This window comes from Myotis brandtii, unplaced genomic scaffold, assembly GCF_000412655.1.
Source record: "Myotis brandtii unplaced genomic scaffold, ASM41265v1 scaffold104, whole genome shotgun sequence".
NCBI classification, from domain to species: domain Eukaryota; kingdom Metazoa; phylum Chordata; class Mammalia; order Chiroptera; family Vespertilionidae; genus Myotis; species Myotis brandtii.
This window is the reverse complement of record NW_005353497.1, coordinates 867,978-886,849: the sequence shown is the minus strand read 5'-3', so window position 1 is coordinate 886,849 and position 18,872 is coordinate 867,978. Positions and strand designations below refer to the sequence as shown.

The 18,872-nt window shown below is 37.0% G+C and overlaps 1 protein-coding gene across 3 annotated transcripts in view; it reads right to left on the bottom strand.

Annotated features, from left to right (window-relative positions):
* Positions 1 to 3,523: 3,523 nt before the first annotated feature.
* SWT1 (SWT1 RNA endoribonuclease homolog) overlaps positions 3,524 to 18,872 on the bottom strand; it is a 56,291-nt gene continuing 40,942 nt past the window's right edge. For all 3 annotated transcript variants that reach the window (XM_005856669.2, XM_014538089.1, XM_005856668.2), the window contains exons 17-19: positions 16,407 to 16,473; positions 13,057 to 13,121; positions 3,524 to 3,774 (exon numbers count right to left, since the gene is read on the bottom strand). In XM_005856669.2, the coding sequence (XP_005856731.1) occupies positions 3,645 to 3,774; positions 13,057 to 13,121; positions 16,407 to 16,473 (262 nt within the window). In that variant the 3' untranslated portion in view covers positions 3,524 to 3,644. The remainder of the gene's footprint in view (positions 3,775 to 13,056; positions 13,122 to 16,406; positions 16,474 to 18,872) is intronic.

The window sequence follows — 18,872 nt, the reverse complement described above, 5'->3', positions numbered from 1 at the left end:
ATCAAGTCTTGAAAGGCACAGGCTTGAAAACAACAAAAAAAGCATCTGATAAAGGATTTGAATCCAGAACTCTCAAAACAATTTTTAAATGGGCAAAAGATTTGAATAGACACTTCAAAGGAGATAAATGGGTTCCAATAAGAACATGAAATTATGCTATTATAAATCACTAAGAAAATGTAAAAAGCAAAATGTCACATTAAAACTGAATAATACCAAATTCTGGTTAGGATGCAGAGTAACGAACTCATATTATTGGACAAATCAGAAAATGTAAGGTCACTTTGGAAAACAGTTTGGCTGTTTCTTAGAGAAATACCCTATAACAGTAATCCCATTCCTAGGTATTTATCCAAGTGCAAGGAACCCATGTTCACATAGAAACCTGTGTGAATAAAGCAGCTTTATTCACAATTGTCAATTAAAACTGAAATATTCTGCCCTAACCGGTTTGGCTCAGTGGATAGAGCGTCAGCCTGCAGACTCAAGGGTCCCAGGTTCGATTCCGGTCAAGGGCATGTACCTTGGTTGCAGGCACATATCCAGTGGGGAGTGTGCAGTAGGCAGCTGATCGATGTTTCTCTCTCATCGATGTTTCTAACTCTCTATCCCTCTCCCTTCCTCTCTGTAAAAAATCAATAAAATATATTTTTAAAAAAACTGAAATATTCTTCCAACTAGTGAATGAATAAATTCCATTCATACAATAGGCTACTACTTGGGAATAAAAAGAATTGAAGTACTAATAACACATGGATTGCAGGAGGATGCTAAATGAAAAGGCAGCCTCAAACGGCTCTATTTATAGCATTCTGGAAAAGTAAGTTGGAAAAGTCTAGTGCAAAGTGGTGCCAGGAACTTTGATAGAAGAATCCTCATGGATGCTTCTCATGAAGTTATCACCAGCTCCTCACTACGGCATAGCCAAGGGTATAAAGTAGGCACCCCTTACCCTGGTGTGACTTTCCCCATCAGTCCACTTTGGTTCATGGCATGCATATGATGGCTTCTGCTCAAAATATAATAGCCATACATATTAAAGAATGGAGATTTTAAAACCTGAAGTTGCTCTTCTAAAGATCTGCTAATTCATCAAAACACATGTCTGAAAGCAACCTGCAGATTCAATGCAATCCTTATCAAAATACTAATGGCATTCTCAGAACTAGAACAAATAATCCTAAAATGGCTATAGAATCACAAAAGACCTGAAATAGCCAAAACCATTTTTTTTTTACTATATATTTTTATTGAGAGGAAGGGGGAGAGAGTTAGATAGGAACATCAATCGGCTGACTTGCACGACCCCCACTGGGGATGAGCCCGCAACCTGGGCCTGTGTCCTGACCTGAAATCGAACTGTGACCCGGTTCATAGGTTGAGGCTCAACCACTAAGCAACACTGGCCGGGCAGCCAAAACAATCTTAAACAAGAACAAAGTTGGAGGTACCACAATCCCTGATTTCAGACTACAACAAAACCACAGTAATCAAAACAGTATGGTACTGGGACAAAAAGACACTTAGATCAGTGGAGCAGAACAGCCCAGGAATATAAACTTGCTTAAATGGTCAATTAATCTATGACAAAGGAGGTAAGAATATACAATGAAGAAACAACAGCCTCTTCAAAAAGTGCTGGGAAAACTGGACAGATAGATGCAAAAGAAAAAAAAAAACTGGACCACTTTTTTACACCTATACAAAAACTAAAACTGTATTAAAGACAAAGTATGACCTGAAACCATAACGCTCCTAGAAGCTAACACAGGTAGTAAACTATCTGACATTAGCCTCTATAATGTATATGTCCCTCAAGCAAGGGAAACAAAAGCAAAAATAAACAAATGGAATATTACTCAGAAATAAAAAAGAATGATATCTTGTCAGTTGCAATAACATGGATGGACCTAGAGGGTATTATACCAAGTAAAATAAGTCAGAGAAAGAAAATACTGATAAGGTTTCACTTGTATATGGAATCTAAAAAAACAAAACAAATGAACAAACCAAACAAAAACAGACTCATATAAATAGATCATACTGATGGTTGCCAGGGGGGAGAAAAATGGAAAATGACTGAAAAGGTGAAGGGGAATACAGTCAATAATACTGGGACAAGTGTGCACAGTGACAGACAATTACTAGACTTACTGTAATAAAATTAAAGATTAGAAGAGAAGGCAACAAGGGAGAGAGGGGGGAAAAAACCTGACATTTCAAAGAAACAAAGACTAAAAAGTTTAAAAGAATGTTTCTAAAAATAAAAAAGACCAAAAAAGCCCCAAACCTAACATTAGAAGAAAACACTTTCACAAATCAATAAAATTTAAGAAATGTTGAACTAATTGACAAATTAATGCACAAAGTAAAACACACACAGACTAAGATAAAATTAAAATGCACATAAGTAAGAGTGAAATAGGAAGTAGCAGTTAATAGGAGTGAAAAGAAACGCTCTGAAATGCATAATATAGATTAAAAGACAGGATAGAAAGACAGGGAACAAAGATGAGCTGAAACCCAACAGTAATAACCAAAAGCAGCTGATGGATTAGGACCTGAAAAAAATTCATTTGGTCCATGGGAAGGGATGTTTTGGCTCCTGGGGAGCAGAGAGCTTCTTCCCCTGGTGCAAAGCAGACAGCACTGTGAGCCCCAGCACTTCGGGTGCGAACAAAGCTCAGTGGGTCCTGCACAGACTACTAGTGAGCATCGTGAGTAGGTTCTCTTTATAATCACACCTTGCACACATTCAGAAATACAATTTGGAAGTAAAATGAAAAGTTAAATCTTACTAAAAATAATTTATTACTTTAAAAAAAATAAGCATTTATAATAGAATACCAAATTAGATTTAATCTAATGTACTAACAAAAGCATAATATACTCCAAAAAACAAGGACTTCCAACTCCCAGTGTAAGTAAATAAGTCAATTAAACACTTGGTTTATCTAGAGGCAAACGTCAGTCACTGCCACCTAATCCCATTAACTCATGCTGCTCACATGTAAGGGGAAACTGTATAGGGGTCTCCCTGCTCCTCGCTAGAAATGCACCGTTAAGTGACAAGCCTAGGGCAGAAGAAAGGCTGCTATTGCAAGTTGGAGCAGAAGTGACAATTCTATTTTCAGCACCTTGGGGAAGTGGAAGGGATGTGCATTGCATTCACCAGGTCTACATGGAAGATGCTAATCATAAAACAGTCCAGGGTAAGATTTCATTTGTGGAATAATGGTGAGTATGGTCATGTCCTAATTTTTTCTTGGAGTTTGGAAGTGTCCCTGATCATGTAACCATATATTCAGGGTTGAGAGAGACGCTAATGTTGTGCCTTCTTCAGGGGCCACAATGGCTTCTGCCCTAAGGTGACTAAAAAAGCAGCTCTCCTTTCCTTAAACATTCTGGCTCAGTATCAGGAGTGGAGGTAGGAAAGTATTGTCAACGTCAGAAGAGTTGAGTTCACAGTTTATCCCACAACGGATGCATTAGGCTTTTTAGAGAACCTCAATGAGACTGTCAGTAATTAGCAATCACCTTTTTATACAAATGAGGTTTCTTACAAGTCTCTTAGGTTTGGCTCAAAAGGTTGAAAGCTACTCTGTTGTTCTTGAAGACAAATGCAATCCTTTCGAGTTACCAGATTAGGTCCTATCATTGAGCATGTCTTCACTCCACCCCCTGTTCTTGGCCTCCATATACACAGATGCATTGCACTGCTGCATGGCACGCTCCATCTCAACCAGCTGGCGGCATCCGATGGTTAACTTTTCCCTGGGGAATAAAGAAATGTTAAATCACTGCAAGAGAGCTGGTCAGGTAAATGACCAGGATAACCGGATAACGCTGAGATTTGAAATACATTATTTGATATTTGAGAGAGAAAAATACCCCAAGAGTTACAGTTTCTTAACACAGACAAAACATGGGAGGATAAGCACTTAGAATAGTTCTCAGATAATCAACATGAAGATCTTGATCCTGCAATTCTGGAAATTGGCAGACCTGCTATCAACAAGCCAAATTGGATGCTTAAAAAAAGTCCTTTGTATGGTTTCTGAAGGACCTCTCCCAGATGTTGGGCTGATGTTAACATGTTCTAATCTGAGTGGTAAGCAAGTCTGGGGGGCGGGGAAGTAGAGCACATATTTTTGTGTTGTTTAGTTTGAGAGTTAAAGAACAGGTAGACTAGAAGATTCTAAGAATGTTTCTCGCTAGGAACAGACACTAGAGAGGGGATAGGAAGTTGACAGGGTTTCAACTCTTAAAATTGCTGAAATAATTTATCTAGCAGTTAAATGAATATTTATTATTCGAAACCGGAGGTGGAAGCAGAGTAATGCCTAATATACGCCATGCCTACGAACAATTTACCCAAGATGAAGCCTACTTGGACTCTCAAGTGCCTAGAGTCCAGATCCCATTGAAACCTATTTAAATCCAGAGATTGTCTACATAAGTTCACAAAGAATACACACCATCTAGTACAGCATCTGACACATTAGGTGTTCAAGAAAAGGCAGTTACTTTTATTGCGTAAATGACAATTACTATTTCTTTGGCACTAAGATTACTCCCAGCCATCTCCACTTGGTAAAGATCACTAGCTCCCTCTACTTAGGAATACACTTAAGCAAAGAAGCACAGACTTGTACACTAAAAACTACAAAACATTGCCAAAGAAATTAAAGACCTAAATTAGTGGCATCCCATATTTATACATTGGAAAACTTAATACAATGACAATACTCCCCAAACAATCTACATGCTTAACACAATTCCTATCAAAATTCCAACAATCATTTTTGCAGGAATGGAAAAGCTGATCCTAAGAGTCACATAGAATTTAAAGGACCCCCAAATAGCCAAATTTTGAAAAAAAAAATAATGTTAGAAGACTCACACTTTCGAATTTTGAAAAGTTACCCTAAAGCAACTTTAATCAAAACAGTGTGGTACTGGCATAAAGATAGACATACAGACCAATGGAACTGAATTGAAAGTCAAGAAATAAACCCTGATATACATGGTCAATTGATTTTCGACAAGGGTGCCAAGGCCATTCAATGGGAAAAGAATAGTTTCTTCAACAAACAGTGCTAGGACAACTTGATATCCACATGTCAGAGGAATGAAGTTGGACCCATACCTCATACAAAAATTAATTCAAAATGGATTAATGACCTGTTAAAGCTAAAACTATAAAATTCTTAGAAAAATATTTGGGGTAAGTATTCATAACCTTAGCCTTGGCAATGGATTCTTACATATGACACCAAAAACCCAAGCCACAAAACAAAAAAACACACAAATTGGATGCTATCAAAATTAAAGCTTTTCAACTGTAAAATAAAAAAAATTTTTAAAGTAAAAATGCAAGAATTTATATGAACTGCCCAGCAAAAATTCTGTTTTGTCCCTTTGGGACAATATAAACAGTTCACATTTTAAGGAAAAAATGCAAATAACCCAGATGTACTTTTGATAAACTCAATTCTGATGAGGTGACTGCAATTTTTTTTCCCTTCTACCACCTGGTGCTCTGCCCCGAGCACCTGTTCGGGTTGACATTTACACAACTTTGCATGGCTTAGTTCAAAGATCTTTGTTCTCTTTTATGTCTTCGATATTTTGTCTGGTTTCTTATCTGGCAATGTTATTTTGGGGTAAAGTGTAACATAAAATATGATTAAACAGAAATCTCTCAAAAAATAAAAACTTGCAAATTAATATATCTCATAAGGGTCTAATATCCAGAACATGTATGTCACGCTGCCAGATGCCAAGGTGGTTGACAGTCAACAAGCCAAACCAAAAGTAACAATCAAGACTTGATTCATTTACTGCGACTTCAAGTAAAGGGTCAAATAAAAGGTGTCAGCTCCCTAATGCTCCGTTTTCCCCACAGAATGACGCCAGGCAAGGGTCAGACAATATGCAGTGCAGAGAGGGGGCAGTATCTCACTAATGAGGAGCCCCAAACTAAGGTCCTGCCTCTTCATCAACCCAAATGGCTAAGGGTGTCTTAGTCCTTTCAGCCTGCCATAACAAAATATCATAGACTGGGTGGGCTCTAAACCACAAATTTATTTCTCACAGTTGCAGAGGCTGGGAAGTCCAAGATCAAGGTGCCAACATAGCTACATTCTGGTGAGAGCCCTCTTTTATAAGAGCACTAGTGGCCCCATGCACAAAAATTTGTGCACGGGGGCGGGGGGGTGTCCCTCAGCCCGGCCTGTGCCCTCTCGCAGTCTGGGACCCCTCAGGGGATGTCCACCTGCTGGCCTAAGCCTGCTCCCTGAGCAGCCCAGGAGCCTTCGGGGGATGTCCACTTGCCAGCAGGGAGCAGGCCTAAGCTGCAGTCAGACATCCTTAGCGCTGCTAAGGAGGCGGGAGAGGCTCCCGCCACCACTGCTGTGCTGGCAGCTGGCAGCCTGGCTTGTAGCTGAGCAGAGCTCCCCATGTGGGAGCACACTGACCACCAGGGGGCAGCTCCTGCATTGAGCATCTGCCCCCTGGTGGTCAGCGTGTGTCATAGTGACCAGTCATTCCCAGTCGTTCTGCTGTTAGGGTCAATTTGCATATTGCCCTTTTATTACATAGATTGAGGCCTGGTGCACGGGTGGGGGCTGGCTGGTTTGCCCTGAAGGGTGTCCCGGATCAGGGTGGGGGTCCCGCTGGGGTGCCTGGCCAGCCTGGGTGAGGGGCTGATGGCTGTTTGCAGGCTGGCCAAGCCCCCCAGTGGGGACCCTCACCCCATGGGGGTGTGGCCAGTTTGGGTGAGGGGCTGAGGGCCATTTTCAGGCTGCCCACAGCCCCTTCAGGGTGAGGGGGGTTCCCACTAGGGTGCCTGGCCAGCCTGGGTTAGGGGCTGATGGCCATTTTCAGGCTGGCCACGCCCCTCAGCAACCCAAGCTCCCAGCCTCTCCTTTTCTTCTTTTTTTTCTGGGATTTATTTATCTTCTATAATTGAAACTTTGTAGCCTTGAGCGGAGCCCAGGGCCGGCCAGGGCAGGCGGGAAGCTTGGCTTCCTCCATCGCTGGGGGCAACCCAAGCCTCCTGCTCACTCCAGCTCCGTGGCTGCCGCCATCTTAGTTGGGTTAATTTGCATACTGGCTCCTGATTGGCTGGTGGGCGTGGCTTGGGCGTAGCGGAGGGACAGTTAATTTGCATGTTTCTCATTTATTATATACGATTATTCCCACTTTGAGGCTCCACCGTCATAACCTAATCACTTCCCAAAGTATGATTATCTTGGGCAACAGGATTTTAACATAAATTTGGGGGGGGGGACATAAATATTCAGAGCACAGCAAAGGAGAAGGGCTAGGAGCAGAAAAGCATTGAGTCAGAGTGGAGAAAAATACTATGGCCGAGGCCTCCAAAAAGAGGTCTCAGCAGAGGTGCCTCTGCCAAAGCCCCCCAACGGAGGCCTCCAAAATAAGTTGCCTGGACTTGGAATGCAAGTATGCATGTGAGCATGCCCAGGGGCAGGGGGCCTGAGCATTGCCTGCAGCCCCCTCGAGAAGGCTGCAGTTCACTGGCTGTCTATGGAATCTGGTATGGAGAAAGAAGCTTTCCCCAATGGAGCCCGACAGATAAAAGCCATATAAATGTCAATGGTCAGGTCTAAAAGTTCACACATAAGATTTTGGCCTGGAGCCAGATTCCTCGTAAAGAATTCTTACAACTCAACAACAGAAAGAAAAACAACCCAATTAACAATGGGCAAAGGGCTTGAATAGATATTTCTCCAAAGACAAACAAATGGCCAACAAGCTTATGAAAAGATGTTCAACATCATTAGTTCACAATGAGATAAAGCTCCAAACTCTTTAGAAGAGCTATAACCAAAAAATGGAAAATAAATGTTGGTGAGCACGCAGAGAAATTAGAACCTTTGTATATTGCTGGTGGGAAGGTAAAATAGTGTAGCTACTTTGAAAACAGAAGTTCCTCAAAAGTTAAACACAGAATTACCATCTGACCTAGGACTTCTACTCGTAGGTATACACCCTTCTCAAATTATAAAGAACTGAAAGAATTAAACAAAGGCAACACTATTCACACTAGCTCCAAAGTGGAAACAACCCAAATGTCCAACAACAGATGAATGGATCAACAAAATGTGATTATACATACAATGGAATATTATTCAGCCTTTAATAGGAATGAAGTGCTGATATATCTACAATGAGATGCATCTTGGAAACACCATGCTAAGTGAACAAAACCAGACACAAAGGGTCATATGTTGTATGATTCAACTGACAAGAAACACCCAGAATGAATAACTCCATAGAGAAAGAAAGCAGCTTAGTGTTGCCAGGGTTTGGGGCCAGGAGGGGAGAACAGAGAATAACTACTTAATGGATATGGAATTTCCCTACTGGGGTGATGGAAATGTCTTGGGACTAGACAGAGGTGACAGCTGCACAACTGAATGAATGCTCTCAATGACACTGAATTACACACTTTACAATGGTTGTTAATTTTGTTATCTGAGTATTACCTCAATTAAAAAAAAGAAAAAAGTATATACTTTTGTATTATCTTCTTTCACAAATAATATAGTCAAATGTACTACAAAGTATTATTCCATCTATAGACACAAAAATAATGTAATTCTTTTCTAATTAAGACAGAAACATCAAAGGTCTAAATTTGAATTCTAGATTATTTTTTTCTAAGGCTTTTTCTGTCTGAGGTTTCTTGGACAGACCAGGTCATTAATTTAACACAGGGGTTCTCAAACTTGACCATGCCCTGGACGGACTGTCACACAGATGGCTGGGCGCCACCCTCAGAGTTTCTGATCCAAGAGGTCTGGGGTGGAGCCTCAGAGTTGGCATTTCTTGCAAGTTCCAAGGTGATGCTGACACTCAGGTCCTGGACCCACAGTTAAGACAACTACAGCTCGAATGTAAACTTGAAGACACTACCAGGTACCTGGTTCCTGGAGTAGGAAAGCAGTCATTCCTGAAAGCACTTGACGGCAAAAGAAAGCTTCTGATATACAGCCATCTTAGGTAGTAAATTGTTTGGACATGCCAGGTGCTTTATGAGGCTAATGTCACAAACTAGCTTGCATTTTATCTGAAAAAAAATGACCTTAGGGACTTGTCTCACAAACATGCCAGGACAGTCTGTCAAGAACTTACAGGGCAAACAAAGTGACTTAAACCTACTCCTAACTTATTTCTCATACATATAAGACACTACACAAGATATATACTTGGTAATCTGTTTTATAATCTCATTAATTTACCATCCTGGATTTTCTTTATATATATAATATCAGAGAGGACGGGAGAGGGAAAGATAGAAACATCAATGATGAGAGGGAGAATCATTGATCGGCTGCCTCCTGCACGCCTCCTACTGGGGATTGAGCCCGCAATCTGGGCATGTGTCCTGACCGGGAATCGAACCATGATCTCCGGGTTCATAGGTTGATGCTCAAACACTGAGCCACATCAGCCAGGCCATCCTGGATTTTCTGAGCAAACTCTTCATCTGCTCAGGGTAAACAGCACACAGACAGATAGCAAGAGCAAAAGCTAAACAAAGAGTCTACAAACTACAGAAGACAGAAAAGTTAACTGGTTTATAGACAGTGAACACGGAGGTTTTCCAGTATCATGGAATTCAACTTTGGATCAAAGCTACTGTCAATCTGAAACCTCAATTCCCTGTTTATCAGAACCTAAAAAAAGTTTTATGCTCTTCAACTACTTAATTACATCCCTATTGTAGTAAATATGATGTTGGGCATGTCAACAGTCTACTTCCTCACAAACACTTTATATTAAAAAACAAAGAACAGGAAATTCAGACATTTTAAGTAATTGCTCTTCTTAACATTCTCAAAGGTGGCCAGCTATATATGCAAGCTAAGTCACTCATCTATTTTCATCTCTGAGCCACAGAAAAACTTTGCCATCTACTATCTATTGCATTTGGCCCCATGTCTAATATGAACCACTGTCTCCTTTGGCAGCTTATTTGAAAACTGAGCTGTGGACTATACCAGAGGCTAATATGGGAGATAGATAGGGCAAATAATTTCAAAACAACAGCAGAGTAACAAATCTAAAGCTATTAATCAAAAGCCTGCTAAAGAGCAATTGCCATCTTTCAATGCATTCAAGATATTAGGTATATTTGATTTCAAAATCATCTTTTTGGGCATAAGAAGGAGCTTATTAATATCATAGTTCAAATCCTTGGAATTGTAAGTGGAAAGAAAACAAATTAGAACTTTGAACATTTAATTTTGATCCCTGTACCCTCCCTACCTCCTACCACCCTCTCCAAAAAAACAAAAACAAAACCTTCCAACTATTCCAACAGTATGGGGAAGTTAAACTAATTTTAGAGATCTGATGGAACCATTCTGCAAGGGACTCTGTGCTCCAAGTTATCTACAGTGGGGTTTCTACACCTTCAAAAATATGGCTAAGGTTCATAGGCGTTATAGTCTAACACAAATCTCATGTACACATTTACATGTAAATTGGCTGTAAAGATCTATAAATAAGAGTATAACTGATTGATAGTCTGAAGATTACAGTAAAAAAAAAAACATTCTCTCCCCCTGTTACAACATCATGCATGCCCACTGCCTTCAGATTTTCTGGGAAAACTTATTTGAATCTAATGAGTGAACTTCATAGCTGTACTGCTTAATGACATTTGTCCTAGCATCTTGACCATCAAATTTATCAATTAAGAGTTTTAACAGAAGCACCTTGATAGTTAACTTAATCCCTGAGCCTGCACATAAAATTTTGTAACCACATCTGCACATTATAAATAGCAAAAAAAAGTGACTTAGTGTTGCAGTGGCATATTACATAGCAATGAAAATAAAAAATGCGGTCAGTTCAGCTCCAACACTTGTTCCAAATGCACATATTTGTTCCAACACCACTTATGTAGTAAAGAGCAATTTGAGCACATAACTGTCCTATGCACAATTTCAGTAGTGAGAGATGCTAGATGAACATAGAAAACTGCACCCAGCTGACCCAAGCTGCTTAGGAACAGACAAAACACACTCATGTACACACCTCAAACAGCTACTTCAGCTTCCTGTGTGTTATGGGCTACACCCAATCACATTTAGTGCTATGACTTTACATTCAATTCTAGATAACCCTTCCTCCAGCACATCACACTAACTGATGAACTGCGGCCTTCCAACAACCACTTCCATAAGCAACCTGAGCTCTTTTACAAGGTAAAGTATTAAATCTATTATAGCATTTATATATTTCCTAACCACTAACATGTGTAAATCTGGGATACCATTTTGATTTTTCAATGTGTCCCTTACATCTTTGAGTGATATGCTCCAGCCCCATTTTTTTCTTATGCACCCCGAGGTTTTTACTGCATGATTTTGCATAGAGCATGGGTGATATTAGGAATGCACCTGTCATGTTATAATAGAACTAATTGTGCTCCATGCATCAACATGGTGAATCTCAATGTTGACTTTCAAAGAATAAGGGTGACAGTGAAAGATTTAGGTTAAATGTGTTTTTGCTCCTCAGGATTTGTTTGTTTGGGCCCAGGGATGGAGAATTCAAACCTATACCCTGTGTATACAAGAATCAGAATTATACTAGTCCTTTTTTGTTACATATGAATGCTAGAAACCAAATTATTTGTTTAAAGAATATATAGTGTGTGACACTGCTAAATTAATCCCTTTTTTAAAAAACTAGAAACACTTAAAATATTTTTTTAAATATATTTTTATTGATTTCAGAGAGGATGAGAGAGGGAGAGAGAAAGAGAGAAACATCAGTGATTATAGAGAATCACTGATTGGCTGCCTCCTGCATGCCCCACACTGGGGATCAAGCCTGCAACCCAGGCATGTGCCCTGACAGGAATCGAACCATGACCTCCTGGTTCATAGGTCGACATTCAACCACTGAGCAACACTGGCCAGGCCCCATATTTTTAATAATAAATAATACGTAGTAAAACCATAAAGATAAGGTTGAGAATTAGAAACACAAAATCACTGAGAGGATGGAAGGGAGGATACAAATAGGACTGGGCAAAGGTCTATTTTGTCAACTGAGTATTCTTTATACCTGTTGTTCTTCAAAACATGGTCTGGGGAATGCCAGCCTCTTTCAAAGGGTCTGAGATGTCAAAGAGGCCAAAGCTATTTTCTTAACAAGACTGAGACATGATTTGCCTTTTGCAATCTCACTCTTGCAAGAGTACACAGAAGTTTCCCAGCGATACATGACGTGATTATGGAAACAGAATAAATGCAACAGCTATGAGAACCCAGCTTTCTTCTATTAAACCAGACATAAAGAGATTTGCAAAAATGTACAATGCCACTCTCATCAGTAACACTTTTGGTTTGGGAAAAATTCTTTTCATAATTCTATGTTACTGATCTTAACATGTAATTAATTACTGTTATTTTTAAATAAATATTTTAAATTTATCAATTCTAATTTCTAATACAGTAAATACAGATAGATATGACCCACAAAAACAAAAGCTCTTTGAGGGTCTTAAATAACTTATTTTTTTATTTTTTATTTATTGATTTTAGAGAGAGAAGGAGGGGGAAGGAAAAGAAGAATGGGGCAGGAGAGAGGGAAGTAGGAAGGAGAGGAGGAGGGAGAGGAAAGGGATAAGGAGACAGAGAGAGACAGACAGACATCAATTTGTTCCACTTATTTATGAATTCATTGGTTGATTCTTGTATGTACCCTGACCTGGGATCAAACCCACAACCTTGGTGCACATTGGGACAACACTCTAAGCACGTGAGCTACCCAGTCAGGACTTCCAATAACTTTAAAATATAAAGGAGTCTTGAGGCCAAAAGTTTGACAATTATTTTAAATCTTATACCTGCTAAACCCATACACACACACACACACACAGCCTTTTTGTATATATGAAATATTTTTATACTAATAAAGGTAAAAACTCATGGTGTATTGAACCATAAAAAACAAACAAAACAAAAAAAACCTCTTCACCACCGGTATATATGTATAGATATGACTTACCGATACTCAGTATGTGAAACACAATCATAAAGTTCCTGGGCAGTGAATTTGACACTTTTATTTACCTGAAAAGAACCAAGATATAGTTACTAAAAATGCATATTAAATCAAACAAGTAGTAAGAACAGAGAGTGGCCCACATTCTGAGAAAGCAGAATGTCAAGTTTCTAGTTCTTGCATAGGAAGAACAGAAGACTAAGAATCAGAAGCTCAATGACCATAATGCTAACACTGAACTATATGTAAAAATATTCGTCCTATTGTTTCAACCTAATCTGTTCATAAGACTGGTAGTGAGATGGCCTTGAGGCTAATAAAAAAATCTCAACAAACAATTGCTTTTTAGATCAAATGGGGAAAAAATGTACTCCATGAAACCAATTCATGCTTCAGTTAGCCTGACCTCTTAAAATATTCGTGATTTTCAGTATTTATTTTCTAGGAAAAGTAAATAACTTATAAAATTTAAAATACTAAAAACTTAAAGGGCTGAAGTGGATTTGGGGCAGACTATATAAGCAGAAACAGCCACATCTTGTTTATATCCTAAACATTAGAAATAATTCAAGCTGAGAGAAAAAGTCAAGTATTCAACTCTAACAACATTTGAATACTATGCTGACCCTTTCAAAAGTTATTACTGAATAACCTTCACTTTCATTTAAATACGAAGGTTATAAACTATGTGGAAACATCTATCTGTTTAGGAAAAAGTGTGATTTACAGACATTTTCTAAAGAAATGCATTTTTCAGACTATGGAGGTCTAAATAGGTAAACTAACGTGTTTAAGTTCATAAATACATATTATAATCCAGACATAACCTACAATACTAAAAGTCCTTTATCATACACAAGCTAGTGGTGTCACCTGTAGTATGCACAGAAGCAATTCTGTATTTCTTGAGGTTTCACTACTGATTTAGATTATATTTTACTTATGTGTAGGGAAGAATCTAGAAATTTGTAGAGGAAAACTCCCTTTACCAGATAACTCAACAAATAGCACAGTACCTAAATTTTAAGAACTTCTGAATTAGTGAAAGGGAAACTTAAATGAGACTATCTCCTATTCAATTTATTTATATTAGCTGGTATGCATTCATTAACACTACTTTAAAGACTCATATCATGAGTGTCTTCTACAGAATTAAGGGTATTGCTTATTTGTAAAAGTTCCATCAGCTTCTTCAGTATTTTCATAAAAAATTCACATTTGTGTAGAAAATGTTTCATTCACTGAAAGTTAAAAATACAGTTTTTAAATATAACACTTTAAATGTATATAATCCTAAAATTTTACTTATTTAATATATTTATAATAAATGTATTAAATTGGTATATAATTTATCATAATTAACTTCTTAGGTACTTTACAATTTTTAAAAGTATCTTCTAAAAATCAAATATGTACTTAAACTAACAACCAGTCCAATTCCTCATTCTTTACATGTTATTCTCTGGTCTCAGGGCCTTCACTATTTTCACTATTACGCCAACATACCAGGACCTATAATATATCCAAACTTAGGCAAGCAAATGTCAACAATATTGCAGGTGTCTGATCAGAGAATGAAGGGAATCACGTATTGTCCATCAATTACTGAGAAAAATCAGCTGAGATTTTTGAACCTTGTATAATATGAATAAAAAATAGTTCCTTAAGCCTTCAGTGTATTTTTAGAAAAATGAGTATCTACATGACGCTTTAGTTTTAAAAGTGATCATCCACAGACATTTGGACACTTATCCCAGAATACAGCTAGGATACAAGGGTTCCAGGTCATAGGTGACTTACAAAAAAAAAGACAGATAATTTACTACTAAAAAGGAAAACTGAAATACAAATTCATCACCTATATCACAGATTCTAGCCTGAAATATCTTGTTTCATCATAGTCATTAATTTTGATTCGAGACACTTTTGATCATTCACATTGGGACATTTTAAATTACACTGTTAAATATCATTTTTATGCCCAAGTGTACAATTTTAATTCCCAGGGAACAAATAGTTAAAAGATGCCTTTGTCAGTGAACCTTATTAGAATTATGACATATTGTGGATTGTGGAATTGGTGTTATTAAATTCTTGTACTATTTACAATGAATACCAAATATTGACATGGCTATATTATTAATTTTAAAAAATTCAAGAACAAAGGGCAAAGATTAAGTATAAAAGCCAAACATCTTAAAACTTTAGATGGTCCTATCACTGTTTATGAGACAAATGTCTCCAATGCAGTAATTGATATAGGAAAGGAAGTTCTGCTAAGAGAAATTATTTTAAAAATCTGGAAATCAATTCCACATATTCTTATAACTAATGTTAGGTATTTTTTCCCAATACCTCAGCAACAGAAAGCACTAAGTATGTCCCATATTTTTCCAGGGTGTGATTTTAAAATTATAATACTATTTCCACAAATATACTTTTATAGTTAGAATTAATGACTCAATTTGAAATTTAGAAAATATCATGAAATAATAATATGAATCATGTCAAATGAAGAAATCATCCTAATCACATAGTATGGTTATGCAGTATTAGGCTGACTGTTTAAAAAGCACACATAAATGCTGTAACACCGAACATTTAACTGTGTGGTACTGTTTGGAGCACTTTACATAGGTATATTAAGTTATTTAGTTTTAAAGAATATTATAATTTACATACTGATGTTATTCCCATTTTATAGGTGAAGAAACTGAAACAAAGAGAATTAAATAATTCTTTAAAGAGCATTCAGGTAATAGATGGAAGAACCAACATTGAACACTTAGTCACTAGGTTCTTCATGTCAGATATTGCATACAAATGGCTAAATAAAGAGCTACTCGGGAATAAAAGTGAAGAAATAGATTTAAAGGAGTTTGACTCAATAACAAATGTGAGACCTGAATACACGTCATATTCCTTCAAGTAGCACATTTTAAAAATTAAAGACACGTGCACTTGTAAAGCAAACATATACGGGAACATGTGCAAAGAGCGTTAGGCTAACAGAAACTGAAGATCAACAGAATTCTCCCCCTGGATCAGCAAGGATGGGTGAGAGGGCCGGCTGGCCCCCATTGGCCCTGACAGCCGGCCAGGCCAAGGGACCCCACCTGTGCACGAATTCATGCACTGGGCCTCTAGTATTATTATAGGGTTCTACTGTATGTTTTTACTTAAAGAATAAAAAAACAAACTATGTCACCAGAAACCTTCTGTGGCACTCAACAATTTAAAGTAAATATCAATTAAATAGCATACCATTACATTTTAGAACTCTATCATGTTAATTTATATTAAAATTTGTTTATGGTGGAAATGTGATAAACATTTTAAAGTATTGTTCATACCTCATGTTTGATTAGGAAGTTATAGAGGGTCTCAATATCTTGATAATTACTGTTGGGGGCCAAAATCCTAAAAAATAAAATATAATAAAAACAGAGGAAGGGGAATGAATGGTTAAAAAAAAAAATACAATACCTGAACTTTTCCTCAAAACATATCCATACTATAAGAGATAACTTGTTGTATAATAATCTTATTAGAATGTTTACAACCTTTTCTAGTTTTTATCAGTTAAAAATTATAAAACCATGAGCTTAATTCAACAGAGGACTTATTAAAATATTTTTGCTTATTTACATTGGTATTTGTATCATCAATTAATCAATAACCAGAAATATTTTGTGAAATAATAGTTCACAGGGTATAGATTTCTCAAAAGGTACATAGAAATGTGAAGTGCATTTGTACTCCCTATCATTTAAAGCTGCAGATAAAGCTTAAAGATCTCCCAGAGAAATGTTCAACCTATCCAACAGACAACTAATTAAACTGCCAGACACATATACTAATAAAATATTTTGTGTTTTTATTTTTATTAATCCTCACCTGAAGATATTTTTCTATAGATTTTTAAAGAGAGTGGAAGGGAGGAGGAGAGAGAGAAACAGCAATGTTTGAGAAAGACACATCGATTGGTTGGCACCTGCATGCACCCCGACTGCCCTTGACCAGAATCGAACCCTTCAGTTCATGGGCCGACACTCTATCCACTAAGCCAAACTGGTTGGGCAGATTTTGTGACTAAATTCAAATAAAACTGTTTGAACTATCAGCATAGCATTATATGAAAAAGCATTAGTAATCAGACCAATGCTAATACTGAATCATAAAAATAACAAAAAAATATAAATATATAAATAACATAAAAACACAAAATAAATGGAAACAAGGAAAAAATAAAGATAGAATAACTTATTTCTCCTTCTAGCAATAAAATATTAATTCTCATTTTCTTATACTACGTATTTTTTAATTCTCTCAATATTAATTTTTTTTCTTAAAAAAAAAAAAGGAAAGCAGTCCTTTCATTATGGTATAGTGGTTAGTAGCATGCCTGCCTGGGTGTGTTGAGCTGTGTGAACTTGGGTGAGTTCTGTGTGAGCTATTTTCCTTATCTGTTAAAAGATATGGATAACATTCCATACTTCATAGGGTTATTGTGAGAATTAAATGAACTACTATAGGGAAAGCCTTTATAACAGTGTCTGGTATTCAGCAAACACTATATCTCAATTATAACAGTAATAACAACTATTATCATCATCTAATAGTTTCAAGCTACAGAGTAAGTGCATAAAGATCTAACTAATGAGAAATCAAGCCACCTCAACTAATTCTTAAATTCCGAGTGTCTTAATTACATCTCTTTGAGATCTGGCTCCCAGCATACGTGGTCAGTTTGGCTTAAATAAACTCGTATAAAAAGTCAAAAAGAAAAAATATTGTCTCTAGTTCCTTTTACCCTTGCCAATGCTTGATATTGTCAGAGTTATTGTTGATATCGTTGGAGTTAACTGACCTAATAACCTTATTATATCTTTAATCTACTTGGCCTTTTTTTAGACTGTGGAAGAGCTTTCATAAATTTTTCAGGACACAGTTGAGTTTTTAAAGAGGCTATACTCCCTTGGAGGAGAAATATACAGAATATCTTTAATAATATACAAAAATCTAAGTAAGAATACCATTTTATAGAAAACCTTTTTCTCTCAACAAGTAATTTTAAAATGCAAATAATCTCCTAATTGAAAAAAAAAAAAACAGAGGATAATTATAATACATTGGGAGGATCCATAAATAATTTGCTTTAAAAAAATGAAAACAAAGCTATTTAATAAGTTAAACCAATCTTTTAGAAAGATGATAGAAATTGTGTGCTTTAATCCTGTAACTAGTGTAAACAAACTATCAGCAAAGTAGAATAATTTACACTTAGTCATTTTTGTAGCTTTGGAAATATCTAAAAACGGTAAAGAAAATTAGATGAAATGAGATGTTTTTATTAGAAGCCTTATAAATTCCAAGCTGATAAGCACGATAGAAAGTACTAGTGAATAAAATTAACATTTTTCTGTCCTGAAATGCTTTACAAAAAACCGGTTTTGGGAAAATCAGTTATTTATCTATCACAACAAGTCATATCCAAAGTAAAAAATAAAAGAATTACATCATCCTAGTTTTCCAATTAGCAAATAATTGGAGAAATTTTAAGCTCCCAATCTGGTTTTATAGTTTAAACAGTTTAACTGAGGTACAGCTTACATACCATAAAATTCACTAATTTTAATACATTTACCAAACTGTACAGCAATCACCACAATCCAATTTTTGAACATTTTCTTCACCCACAAAAGGTCCCTCTTGCCCATCTGTAGTCATTCTCTTTTCTCACCTTCAACCCCAGCTATAGGCAACCACTAATCTATTTTCTGTCTCTACAGAGTTGCATTTTTGGACTACACTGCTTT